General features: G+C 30.1%; 1 protein-coding gene across 1 annotated transcript; it reads left to right on the top strand.

Moving 5' to 3' along the window:
• The first annotated feature begins 9506 nt into the window (after positions 1–9506).
• On the top strand, positions 9507–12527 carry LOC107889012 (protein DEHYDRATION-INDUCED 19 homolog 4). The gene is made up of 5 exons (XM_016813300.2): positions 9507–10005; positions 10110–10249; positions 11627–11704; positions 11815–12104; positions 12176–12527. The coding sequence occupies exons 1-5, from the start codon at positions 9921–9923 to the stop codon at positions 12282–12284; spliced, it is 702 nt and encodes a 233-aa protein (XP_016668789.2). The 5' UTR covers positions 9507–9920; the 3' UTR covers positions 12285–12527.
• The last annotated feature ends 2726 nt before the right edge of the window (positions 12528–15253 follow it).

Raw genomic sequence — 15253 nt, 5'->3', positions numbered from 1 at the left:
AGGGGATCTAGGGTTCGTCGAATGAGAAGAAAAGGGGGGGTAAGCAGGATCGGCCGAATTTGGCTGATTTTAGTCCTTTTAAAGGAGTAAAAATGACACCGTCTAGGCCACCCCTTTATGCCCGATCCGACCCGATTCTTAGCCCCTGGGATCCGCGCGTTTTCGCGGTGAGGGGATATTTTCAACATCGGTCCCTCTCTTTTCGCGCCTCAGTTCAATCAGCTCATATTTGTGTTTCATTTTTTTAAATTGCCCCTGCAACTCGTGTGCGTTTACAATTTGGCCCGTGCTCCAACGTGGCGTTTTGAGAGCCTGGAATATTTCCAGATTGAGCCCCTATATATTTGCGCGCCTCGCGCAGTGGTCCTTTCTTTTATTACTTTATTTTCAGATTATCTCTTTGGTTTTGGATCGATTCTAATTAAATCCTTTTAGCTTGTAACCCTTTTATTCTTATTTGCTTATTTGTACAGTTGTTTTGAAGATTTTTATCATGTTAACATCATGTTTTATACATTTTAAATATTTGTTTCATTTATATTATTATATATGTATGTATATATTATAATAATGATTATCTATTTTTATACATAATGGCTTTTGACTCTATATCTATCTTTGCATGTCAATATATTTTTTTTATTATTCAAATATGTTTTATATATGTTTCACATAGGATTTAAGTTATTTTGTATCCATTTATATTAGTACATGGATTTGATTCATACACATTATTAAGCATGTATATACCTTATCTATGAATTTGCATGTACTTACTTTTAGACACATATATTTATATATTAATATGTTTATTAACCTAATAGACTTCTTATTTTAAAACACTTTTCATTTTATGATTTATTAAATATTCTCTATATATATGAAATAATTCTTGGAAACTTCTTTTTTGTATACTTATAAAATTATGATTTTTGAGTGTATTTATATATCATATTATTTTTGCGTTTTACATATAGCTTATTATCTAAATATTATGATATAAGGGTATGCGTATAACTCTTAGACTATTTTAAAATTTTATATATGTCGTATTATTAATCTCTTGCCCTTTTTTTATAAACTTGCATGTACATATGTTTCATAAATTTATTTTGTGCATTCTTTAGCATTATTTTGCATCATATTTTATCTAAATTATCATACTTTGCCAACTTTTAAATGAATTTGCGTTTTAATCATTTTACATACGATTTAATTCAAACTTTCATTTTCTAGTATCTATTTCAATAATTATGTGTGTTCCAAGTTTTTATTCAAGCTTGTCAACTTATATAGCATGAGTTTGTTAATCTTACACCACTTCGACTTCTAAATTCCATTTTGTTTTGCATATACTTTATTGGTTGTTTTATATATATATACATATACATTCCTTGCATGGTATCCATCTTGTTAATTATTATTCATACATGATCGAAATTAGGTTACATTTTTTAGATTAATTGCTTATTCTGCTATTCAATCAATACTCTTATTCAATAAGCATCGTATCACCATATGTGCCTTTACCCCATATCATCGTTTCACTTGATTTTTGAAAGGTGGTTCTCTAAAAACCCAAATTTTATGGTTAATTTCGTTTTATTTCAAATCGAATTAACATGTCTTCAACTAGCTCTATAATTATTCATTCAAAAATTTTTCAAAACGAAGACGAAGTTTGATATTTAGCAATTCGCGGAATCGTTCCCTAACGTGTTGGGTTGCAATTTTGCGTTTGCTCAAAATAATCGAGTATCCCTTCAAAATTTCATTCATATCTTCTAAAAAAATCTTTTAAAACAAAGGCGATAATCGGTGTTTGATAATTCGGGAATCATGCCCTATCGTGCTGGGTTGTGATTTCTCGTTTGTTCAAAACAATCGAATATTCCTTTAGGTTTTCACTCATGTTTATTAAAATTTTTCAAAACGAATGCGACATTCGATGTTTGGCAATTTGAAAATCGAGCCCTATCGTGCTGGGTTGCGCTTTTTCATTTGTTCAAAATGATTGAAGATCCCTTCGGAATTTCACTCACGTTTTCTAAAAACTCTTTAAAACAGAAAAAAATGTTCGATGTTTGGCAATTCGTGGAATAGTGCCCTATCGTGCTGGGTTGCAATCTCTCGTTTGTTCAAAATAATCGAATATCTCTTTCGAAATTTCACGCGTATTTTATGAAGTAAGGCAATGGTCAATATTCAGAAATTTGAGGAATCGTACCCTACTGTGCTGGGCTTCGATTTTCCGTTGAACTAAACAGTTGAACATCCTTTTTGTGATTTTCAAATTAAAAATTTTTCGGATGTCGAAACAAGAAGATTTTTGGCAACCGACTCGGGTTATTTAAATGTTATTAAAACAGAACCACACTTCAAAAATATTTTTAATTTTTGACAAAAGGGCAGTATCTAATCGATTTGGTACCAATTTTGGGCGTAGTGAGGGTGCTAATCCTTCCTCATGCGTAACCGACTCCCGAACCCATCTTCTCAAAAGTTCATAGACTAAAATCGTTGTTTTAGTAAACCAAAAATGTTTTATTAAAATAACCAAATTCTTAGGTGATCCGATCGCACCAAAACAAAAGGATCGGTGGCGACTCCATATTTTCATTTTCCAAAAAGTCGATTCCCCCGTATTTTCATTAAACATAAATTTTTTTGAAAAAGGGATGGTTTCGACAATAGTATTTAAGAATATATACATAAGATGATATAAAAAATATGTACCTGGAATAGTATAAGAAACATATAACTAATAATATTAAAAATATATACATAATATATATAAAACATATACAATATATATATTAGAAATGATAATAATATAAAAAAACTATTTATACACTACATAAATATGCACATATATATATAAATAATAAAGGTGTTTGAAATATACAATACAGTATTAGAAATATACATACAATAGTATAAAAGATATATAACTAATAATATTAAAATATATACGTAATAATATATAATAATAATAAATTAATATTAAAAAAAATAACATATATACATAACATATATGAAAAATATATATGATACAGTATTAAAATATTTACATAATATATACATATAGAAATAAAAATGACTAATAATAATACTACATAAATATATACATAATAATAAAACATATACTAATAATAATAATAATATAAATAATGGTAAATACAATAATAAATAATATTAAAAAAATGGCAAAAATAATATAAAAACCAAATTAAATCTGGAAAAATGACTAAATTTTAAACGAAAATGAAGTTTTGGGGCGAATTCGAAATAAAAAGAAAGAGAAAGGGCTTATTTGAACACGCGTGAAACGTAGGGGGACCTAAACAGTAATATTTCCTTCCCCTCAAAACGCAGCGCATCAACGGGGACTAAATTGAAAAGCGCGAAAAATTATGGGGCCAAATTGAAAATAAATCGAAACTTAATTGCAAAGCAATAAAAAGCGGAAGGACCACGCGCATAAATAACCCATTAAACAAAAACACGCCGATCCTATAGCGGGTCGGGTCGGACGGATCGGGTATAGGCCAAAACGACGTCGTTTTGGGGTTAAAGGGCAGCCTCCAAAACGACGTTGTTTTGGGAGGCTATATAAGGCCAAATTTTTTTAAAATTTTCATTTGCAGCAAGGGAAAGAAAAAAAAAAGAGGAGAGGGAAGGAGATAGTTAAGCGATTTCTGGCAACAGGGCCAGTCACCGTCCGGTCGCCGGACCGCCGCCGACGGCCGCTGCCGGCATCTGTGCACGGTGGCCTGAAAAGGTAAATTTTTTTTTATTTTTATTTTTTATTTTCCTTTTTATTATATTATTTATGAAAAATATATATATGTATGTATGATTCGAAAATAAATAAAAAAGAAAAGATTTAAATCACCTTAGGCTTTTGATATTGGTGTTTTGGTTGCCCGATTGGTGTTGTTCTTGTGTTTTTTTGATATTGCTAGAATCTCTACTTTGCCTCAAAAATCCAGTGTTTTTTTTATCTATATATTGCCCGGTCCCTTACATTATTTTTTGATGGCTTTTATAGCCTTTTACAGGTGCTTTTTTTCTTTTTCTACTTTCTGTACTTTCATTTTAATGGTTGCAGGTGCAGAGGCGGTGGAGGTGACGGCCGGTGCTGCAGTGGGCAGGTGGTGGCAGAGGCAAGTGGGGAGGTTTGGTGGCTGGCAGCTTTAGGGGGGCTAGGGTTTCAGGATTGGGCTAGCTTAGGTGGGCTTCTGTTGGGTTTGTTGTTTGGGTTAGTTTTGGGTATTGGGCTTGGGTAGGTTTAGTTATTGTAATTGGGTAGTGGGTCTGGTTGTAACTGGGTTTTGGGTTATTTATATTCGGGCCCAGGCAATTTGGGCCTTATACAGTATGTATAGGGATTTTGGTCATTTTGGCTATGTTTTGGTAATGACTTTTACCAAATGAATTAGCTTGTAGATGTACATGTTTTGGTTTGTATATATAATCACATGAGTTGGCTTATGATGGTGAATTTGATGATGTATATAAGTGTGCAAATGACTTTTGTTTTGAGTTGGTGAATGACTTATATTGTATGATTGAAGTTGGATTCATGATACCTGTTGTGATTAGGTAATTTTTAATGTTAATAGGTGATGATTTGTGAATTGGTATGTTTGGGGAATTGAGCATAATAATGCATATTTGTAGATAGTCATTTGATGTTTTGAGAAGACAAAGATTGGCATGAATTTAGATGGCAATATGTGGTATTTATGTTTTGTAGTGGTTGGTGTTGGAATTGGTATAAGTCATGCATGATTGGAATTGAAATATATGCCTATTGATGCTATATTGTGTGCCATTTTGGTTGTGTAGGTATATGCATTTTTGGGTGGCAAATTGGTTTGGTAAATAGCCTATTTTTGTCCACACGGGCGTGCATCTCAGCTCTGTGTGACACACGGTCAATTACATGGCCGTGTGTCCCTTAGTGTTGAAATTGAAATCAAGTCAATATGCTCCACACGGCCTCACACACGGGCGTATGACTTGGTCGTGTGGCATAAGTCAGTATACCCTACAGGTTTGGCACGGCCTAGCACACGGCCTGGCACACAGGTGTGTGTGGCCATTTTTAAGGCACACGAGCTAGCCACACGGGCATGTTTGTTGGCCATGTGACCTAAGTCAGAGAGTTACACGAGGTCAGACATGATGTGCTCCCATTTTGAATGTCTACACGGCTTGTGACACAGGTGTGTCTGGTGGCCGTGTGAGACACACGGCCTGACCACATGAGTGTGTGTTCCCTATTTTGAGAAAAATTTTCAAAGTTTTGTGAAAGTTACTTGAGTCATTGATTTAGTCCCGAACCATTCCCAAAGCATGTTTAGGGCCTCGTAGGCTCGTATAAGGGACAAATTGTTTGATATTGAATGATGAATGGTTGAATTGAAATAAAATGAATGCTAAATGAATGTTTAATGTTTTGTAAGTTCAGTAATGCTCTGTAATCCTATTCCAGCGTTAAATACGGGTGAGAGGTGTTAAATAAAAACTTATTATCGACGTCACACTACCATTTGCCAGACCGTGTGTGCCATACAGTCGTGTGCCAAGCTATGTGGCAGACCGTGTGTGTCACAAGTCGTGTAGATTACATGGGAATGTGTAAGGCCGTGTGGGCTACATGGGTGTGCGGACCCATTTTCTGAAATTTTACCCTAAGGTTATTTTTTATGTGCAAATCGAATTTAGGCCTTCAGCAGGGTCTGTACTATATAAATGAGATAGTAAAACGTGAGATTTGATATTTACTTTCATTAATATGATTTCTAGAAGTTTGATATGTATAGTATGTGTGACTTTGATATTTGATATTTTTAAGATTGATATCGCATGTGTAACATCTGTAAGCATGTCATTAGTGTGTAATTCGTAACTGAATTGTAAATCTGAGAGTTCTGTTTAGCAAGGTATATTTTATTAATGATGAGTTATGCTTTGTTTCAATTCCATAACATGTGACATTATAGCTTTGCTGTTAAAGTGATTTGTAATCTGATATATCTGCTCTGCAAAGCATGAAATTACATGCTTACTACTATGATTTTGTATATGCATGCCATGTCACATTGCATGGAATTGGGTTAATATGGTAAAGAGGAAGTTTTGGTAGTTTAATGATCTGTACTATCTAGTGGTTTAACCATAATCCTATTTTAGTAACTTGACTGCAATATAGTGGCATGACCACATATATCTGATTTGACAGTTTAACTGCAACTCTGATGGCATTGACCACAATTATTTGTTGGTGTGTTTTGGTTGGACGAGTTTTAGGGAACTCTATTTTGGTGTGTAATAAAGTTGGGTAGGAAGTTTTTTAAAAAATCTACATTATGTTTTTCTGAAAAATACTGCATTGACATAATCATGCATTCTCAGTTCTGCTAAATTGATCATTATAAAATTCTTTGTGATACTCTGATTTGTATAATGTGTTATGTGAGTCTTCTGTTTGAGTTTAGTTATACACTGAGCTTTATAGTTCACCCCTTTGTTTTATCTCTGACTTTTCAAGTAATCATTGATGTAACACCCCTAACAGTAATCGTCACCGGATTACGATTACAGGGTACAATTAGGAACATTTAAACTTAATATCATTCAATAACATAATCAAATCATAAACTAGTCATATACATACATAGCGTCCCTAAATCAAGCCCTCGAGGCCCTAAAAACGCCATAGAAGCAATTCAGGACCAATTTAAAATCTTTTGAAATGTTTAGGAAAAAATCACAAAAATTTAGAAACAGGGGTCACACAACCGTGTGGCAAGGCCGTGTGCCTCACACCAGTATCTCAGGCCTTGTAACTTTCGAACTAGAGACATACGGTCATATCCCATCCTGTGTCCTCACCCGTGTAACTCTCTGAGTAGGGTCACACATCCGTGTGCCAGGCCGTGTAACTATCTGAATTGCCCCACACGCCCTTGTATTAGGCCATCTAACTCATTGACTTGCAACCTAAGAATTCATCAGATGACACACGATTGTGTCGCCAGGCTGTGTGTCTCACATGGCTGAGTATAGTAAGTACAGTAGTAGCTATTTAGACTTAATTTAGCATGTTTGTTATTACTATTAGCTCAATTTAGTCATACTTCTTATGGGCATGATCCTCAAAATACTTCAAGTAATTTGTTGTAAATTCAAACTATATTATAATTTAACATGTTCGCTTGCACACACATCGCACATCGATGCACGTATGTCAGGACACGATCACTGTCTTGAACCACCAGCTCAACTCAAAAAGCACCCACCCGTATTTGAGTGTGAACACCCTCCTAATGTGAATGCACTCCTAGGACAATAAGGAGTGTATTTAAGTATAACAACCTTGTACTGATAGTGACCCATGATATACACTCATGATTATCTTTTACACATTTAGTAGGGCTATATATATATATATATATATATATCTTGCTATGTCATACTAATAGACAATGATTCATTTCCTATAAATACCCTGAGGTACAATGAAAAAGGGATCGACCTCCTATCACCCTAAAGTTACTTTGAACAATTGCTTTCTTGATCAACCTGTCATCTTGTCCTTACTCTAGCTCTTGGCCTCTTTAGGTGAACCGACCTCTTCTGAACCACCATAGTCTCTTCCTTGTCCTCCTCCTTTGTTGTACTCCATATCAATAAAAAATATATTTATAAAAAACTTGTAAATAAACTCTCATAAATTTCAAGTTCGGTCTCTAGAAATTTAGTTTTTAATCATTTTATTTAAACATTTCATATAAAAATTGTAAAAAGAAAAAATATTATATTAATATTTATTAAAAAATAATTTTTAAGTAATTTCATTAATTCAGTTGATGTTAAATTAACTCGTGATACCAACTCAAACAATCATATTATATATAGTACTAAAGTTTAAAAATTCTTTTTTAACAAAATTTAAAATTTTATTTGAGTGTAACAATTTATCACGACAAAATTGTAAAGACTTATTTAATATATTAAAAAAATACTTGGACCACGGGGCCTATTTAATACTAATAATAACTGGGGTTGTTTTTACTTAGATATCGTAAATATTTTACATATTTATTATAAATGTTTTCTTTTTGGAAAAAAAATTCTTAAATTATGTTTTTTGAAGCAATTCAAAGTTTATTTTTGTTTATGGTGTTCTCAAAATTTTTTGATGAATTATAAGAATAACGTAAAACTCGAATAATAAATATGATTAGTGCGATTCGAACTCAAGTTACATTTAGAGCGGTGAATACATTGACTATTAAGCCATCACATGAGATTCATATTGTCAAGTTTTTGTGTTCCAGTATAATTATTTTTGAATGATTATAAAACCTCGATACAAAAATATTTTAAACTATAATAATTTAATTTAATTTTTTAATGACAGTAGATAGTATTTAGTGAAATAACATTTGAAAAAACTTAATTTAATAATAATGATAACTCTACAGAAATGAAGTAAAAAATACCTAATAACTAGAATCAAATAATGAAAACTATATTAATCTATATTATTAGTTAAATCTTTAATTGAATTGATGTAATAATCAATTAGAATCTCAATATTTAGTTTATAAGTTAAGGGTGTTCACCTTATCTCAAGATCGTAAAATCAATATGCACATCGTGCTTGTGTGATACTTTATATGTGTGTAAATTAAAAATTCTATTTTATCAAAATAATAATAATAATAATAAGCCCATATCAGTAGCATCTTTAATGTTTTTTTTTTCTTTATCGCTTCAATCAAGACTTTATTTCAATGTTATTTTTACCTACATTATTTGTTTAAAACAGATTAAGTTGTTGTTACAAATTAACTTAAGAAAAATGACAATATCATAATAAATAATTGGACTGCATTTAATATTCTTAATATGATGTATTTATCTATCAAAATTTCATTTTACTCTTGGGTGAATCCATAATTTTTTTAAGAAGGACTAGAATTGAATTATATATTTTCTAGATGTTAAAATATAATTTTATTGTGTATTAATTTATTATTATATTATTTTTGAAGGGACTTAAGGGAAATTTTTTAAATTTTTAGAGGTCAAAGTGGAATTTAATCATATACTAATTTATAATTTAAACATTTTTAAGTGGTTGTATAGCAATATTTTCATTTTGGGGCGACTAAAGTTATCTTTGATTTAACTATTTTTTATTATTTTAATTTCATACATTTTATTAAGGATTTGATTATTTATTATATGCTATTTTTAAATATTATCGTAAATATAAATCAAATTATTAATTAAAAAAAGAACAAAATGTTGAAAGTTATGTGGTTATTATACAAATAGAACCTTTCATGGCTACAATAAAAAAATCATGAGAAAAATAACATATTGAAAAAGAAGATACATCAAATTTAGACCACAAGTTACATTTTATTTTATTTTATTTTTTTAATTAAAAAACGCACTTTAAAAGGAGAAAAAATAGTAAATCTAAATCAAATTAAAGCAAGAAAATACCCGACGTTTGCTCTAGGTCGCCTCTCTGTCTAATGGTGATTTAAGCATTTTTCTCATTTCAATCCTCAATTTCTTTTGAACCTTTCTCGTATGATTAAGACATTTATAATCATAAAATCATGCATCATCCATTATTAATTATCATCATCTTATCGATTAACAAATAATTTAACCTTTCTCTCTCTTGTATTTGTTTTCATTGAGATGAACAAAGCTTAAGTTTTTCTTCTTTTTTTTTATTTAAAACAAAAGTCAAAGAAAACCCAGAAATATATATAATTTTTGTAGAAAAAGAAGCAAAAGTTTCATATATTTCTAGTTTGTGAATTGTAATTTTTTTTAATAAAAATTTCAAAAAAGTTCCAAAACACCTTTGGGTCATTTTTCAAATGGATTCCGATTTCTGGACGTCTCGTCTCGCCGCCGCTAAACGCCAGTATAATTTGCAGCACCGCCATCAAACCTCTCATCTGGGTACGTTTTAATTTCAATTTTCGATCTGGGTTTTTCAAAATTTTTTTCATTTTTCCCCCTTTTCTCATCTATTTTTTTTATTTGAAATATAAATAAATAAAAAGATCGTTTGACCATCGATGATTTTGAGGTTGACGACGAGGTCCGACCCGATTTCCCATGCCCGTATTGTTACGAGGATTTCGATATCGCGTCCCTGTGTTCCCATCTCGAAGATGATCATCCCTGTGAATCCAAAGTTACGGTAAGCAAATTTCATTATATTAAGAAAATTAATTATTTAATTCTTTTGTTAATGGATAAAAACAGTTTAGGTTTTCTTTTTTAGTTTTGATTATAGTGTTTGTTTGATTATAATAACTTTTATTTTTTTTTTCTAATTTTGTCTGTGTGTTTTTGGGGGTTTTTTAATTGCAAAATTGAGGTTTCCTTCTATAGATACAGAGAGAAAAAAAACTGTGATTTATTGTTATTATTTGTATGATCAAACTAAGGATGTTGCAGAGTGCAAATGTATCGGGATTGCGCAGGCTATTGTGTGTTTTTTGGTTCGGGACTTCGGATTTTACCTTCGTAGAGAAAATAATTTCAACAATCTCATCTTTGGTTGTTAGATGTTTTATCGATTTTCGCCTTCTGACATGATTATAAAGTTATGAGTCTGTCATTTACCCTGTTTTGTTGGGTTAAATTATGAAAGTCGAGAATGCCATGTGCTGATCTTGCTTCTCGGTTTCGAACATTGGGGTGTGAGGGATGAGTGTAACCTTAAGAATGTTGGGGATAAAATCGTGTTTTATAATGACTTGTAGATGTTGCTAATGACTTTGGGACATAGTCCCGATCCCCTATCAATGGTCTAGTAAGGATTAAGTTTCCAGTTTGAAGGTTTGGTTATTATTATTTCACAGCTTAATTCGGAAGAAACAAAACTTGAATTGCTTTGATTCCATGTGAAAGGTTGTTGAACGAAAGATGATCAGGATTGAGATATCATCTTTCTCGTTGTTGCTCAATTGGGGTAAAGTTGTAGGCTAGTCAGTATAATTTCCGTGCCGATATTGAAAATGGATAGTTGCTTTATTGTGGCAAAATCTTAGGATATGTTCAATCTTTATATGGTTTTTATGGAGTGTGTAAGAAACGAAACTAAAACATACAGTTTATAGATTGAACTCAAGCTACAAGTTTTTGGACGAGCTGGAGCAGGATCGGTGATATTATTTTCATGCTGGATAAAACTCGGAAGTATACGTACATTGAAACGGGCAATACGGTGATTGGTAGAGTTACTATATGATATTGGTGATGGTATAGAGGAATGTGCATTTTGTATATTCCGAGATTTCAATGACTAATCGAATCCTAGGCATCTCACCGTGTCTGATACGCAGGAGATTATCTTCTGGTTTTGTTAAAAGCTCTTCCCTCTCTCCCAATCTGTGGTGAAGATGAAATTCAAGCTGAATTGCTCCGATCGTGAGCTTTTCTTTGGCTGTGATTGTCTTGTTTAATATTTGTACTTTTTATACTTTAACCTTAGGTTTTACGATGGAACAAAGTTCCCGATTATGTTTACATGCGAATTGTCTTAATACTGGCATTGATTTTTCTGTTACAGATTTGTCCGGTTTGCTATGTCAAAGTTGCGAGAGACATGCTAAGTCATATCACGCTGCAACACGGAAATTTATTCAAGATATCCTTGATAATGAAACATCTCATGTCCTTGATTTTCTCTTAATTCGACTCGGAAATTATGCACACGCTTGTTTTAATTGTATATGGTTTCCCTTAACAAAAGATTACTTGCAGAGACGTTGCAGGTTACGTAGAGTTGCCATTCCGAACAGTCAGGCACTCTCTCTCCTCGGCCGGGATCTCCGAGAAGCACATCTGCAAGTACTTCTAGGTGGTGGTGCGTATAGATCAAGCGGTGTCAACGTGTCCAATGCCAATGCTGCTACAGATTCTTTCCTTTCTTCACTCATTATGAATTTCCCAGCATCAGAAGCTGAAGAAATTACGAAATCCGTTGTAACTAGTTTCGACGATACCACCACAAAGAATATGGCACCAGCACATATGTGGAAATCAAGGTAATGTGCCAAACCTTAAATCTTTGTTTTTGGAATAGCCGAGTTTGACATTATCGATTATTCTTAAACAGTTTGGATCCGTCATTGAGTTACGAAGAACGCGAAAAAAGGATTCGGCAAGCCACAGGGAGAGCTGGATTCGTTCAAGATTTGCTGTTGACAACTCTTTTAAACGACTAACGAAAATTAGGAAGTCGAACCGATAAAAACTAATTAATGTAGTTATCGGAATCTTGTTATGAGGCATTTCCGGGTATGATAAGAAACGAGAGATCATATCGTTTCGATCGAAACCCAACGATGCATTTAATCGGAATGTTGAAGCTTCATGATAAGATTTTGTCATCCTTTTTTTTCTTATAGCCCCATTTTCAACCAGAATTTGTACTATATATTCTGGAATAGTTTATGGCTTAACTTCAATTTACGAGTTATTTTACTATTTTATTACATTGAAATATTAAAGCTTTTTAAGACAGCAAGAAGCAAAGCGACACCGTTTTGGAGTGTTTTGGCCAGTATTGGATGTATAATTTTCTTATATTTTAAACTATTTTTTAAATCCTTTTATAGTTACATTTTAAATAAAATATAATAATTAATTATTGAGTTTAATTAATAATTTTAAAGTTTATATTTGCATATAAATATATATTTTATATGTAGTTGAGGTATATTTATATGCATTTATTAGAAAATTGAAAATTAGATTATAAATTACAATATTTGAAAAACATTGATAAATTTGAAATAATATATTAAAATACATAGGTATTATATATATACATATAATTCAGGTAATTTTTGGAGGTCGGTGACAAATGATTTTTATAAAATTCGTTTTACACACTCTGTATACTAAAATATTGTTCTTTTAAAATTTTTACTTCTTTTTTCATATACATTTTAATTATAATTAAGGGTTTGTTTCCTTTTTAATTTTTATAGATTTTATGATATTGATTGTAATGAATATTGCATTTTAAGAAATTTGAGTTTGAACTCGGAAGGCAATATTGTTGAAGAAATAATTACGAATTTTAAAAAATTTAATTTTTATGAATTGTATAACAAGTATAAAAATATGAAAACTTGGGCACATTTTAATAAAATTAGATTAAACTCGATTTAAAGTTTAAGATTTAATCTTATCTAACTTTTATCATTTTCTTCCATCCCATGCTACCTTTTTGTATATTATTTTTGAATACCTTAATTATCACTATTTAAATTAAAATAGATTAAAATATGTTCTCAATTCAGACAAAATTTAGGATTTATTCTATAAATTTAAAAATTAAATTCTCTTACTTTATTAATTAAAAATCCTAATACAATAATTGATGTTTTTCACCAAAAGTTATCATCATTACCCTCGTATAATCATATCAACTCCATATATAAATTATTAGTAATTATAAGATTAAAATTTTGAAATAAAAAAAATAAAAATTTAATTTTTTCGAACTTTTCAAATTTAATAATTAAATCTTAAAATCAAAGTATAAGGCCTAACGATATATTTAACCCGATTTAATATAATTACATATTTGTAAACTATATAAACATGAAATCCAAAATTATTTATAAGAATTTCAAATTAATTAATTTTTAAAAAAAAATTGAATGTTATTTGAAAAATGAAAATTATAAAATCAATTTCTATTTTCATAAATTGAAGTCCACTTGAACACAATACTTTCTAACAACCCAAAATGTTTCAAATGTTACTCTTAAAAAAACATGGTTTTTTTGTCATGAGAAATACTTCTAGATGCTCAATCAAATCACTGATCACCAAATTAAAACACTCTTCTTCTTTTTTTCAATAACTTATTTTTTATAAACATTATATATTTTGATATCTGAAAATAATAATATTTAACTTCAATCTTAAAGTTGATTTGATAAAAATTCATAATTAATTAATAATATTAACAATTAACTTGCATAAAATCAACTTTAAAATCTAAATTGAATCACATTTATCGGATTGCATTTAATTTAATAAATTCACAATTAACACTAAATTTATTCTATTAACAAAATCATGAAAAATTTGAAACTAATTACATTAACAACTAACTTTTCATCAAATTAACCTTAAAGTCCGAATTAAATACTAAAAAGTCAACACTATTATTTTAAGGTATAAAAAATATATAACTTTTACCAAATAGCAATACCGATTTAAATAAAAATAATAATATAATCACCATATTAAAAAAAATGTAAAACTCCAACACCGACTGGATTAATAATATTAATCTCAAAAAGATTTTAACTCCATTTTTAGCCATTGATTTTCTTTTGTTGACATTTATAAGCAATAATTTTCTTTTGTTCTTTTCTATTAATTTCTGCACTTTGTTGTCCTAATTATAAACTTGAGTATGAATGGGAAGTGAGAGCGTTGACAAATTTGTCATCTCTCCAATCTTGTTTATAAAATTCAAAAACTTTATTAATAGTGTATTAAATATTTTTTTTTAATTAATGTTTTTGTCAACAATAAATAAAATATTGCATGATATTGATATGTATAGATAATTAGATATCGATGTATTTTGCTGTACTATTTCAAGTTTGATAATGTTTTTTTTTCATATATATACACACGTATATTTATAATTCAATTTGTTGTTTCTTAAAAAAAATGTTATATGAAAATATAAATTTTAAAATTATTGATTAAGTTTAATAATTTAATAATTCGATTGTTATATTCATTTTTATGTGATTATAAATAAAAATAAAAATAATTAAGATAAAAATATAAAAAAAATTAATTTAAAATATTAAAACCTTGTATCAACTTGTATATCGGTATAAAATATAATTTATTAAAATAAACATAAATACATCGAAATTTTAACAGAAACAAAACATAAATTATTTAGTTTCCCTTTTAGGTCAAAATGATGCGTAAATACCAATACAATCAATATCAATATGATACAAAAAATCATGCTTTTTTATGCTAACAATTAGGGTCTTTTATTAAATTAGTCTCTTAACTATTCCCCAATTCTTAGATTAGTAAATATTTTATTTTATTTGGTTACAATTGGTAATTAAACATTTACGACATTCAATAAACTGTGCCACATTTCATGTTATTATTGGTTGTTATGGTTTTTTAAGATAAA

This window comes from Gossypium hirsutum, chromosome A09 (genome assembly GCF_007990345.1).
Source record: "Gossypium hirsutum isolate 1008001.06 chromosome A09, Gossypium_hirsutum_v2.1, whole genome shotgun sequence".
In the NCBI taxonomy this organism is placed as follows: domain Eukaryota; kingdom Viridiplantae; phylum Streptophyta; class Magnoliopsida; order Malvales; family Malvaceae; genus Gossypium; species Gossypium hirsutum.
The sequence above is the reverse complement of the archived record's forward strand: the minus strand, read 5'-3'. Positions and strand labels throughout refer to the sequence as shown.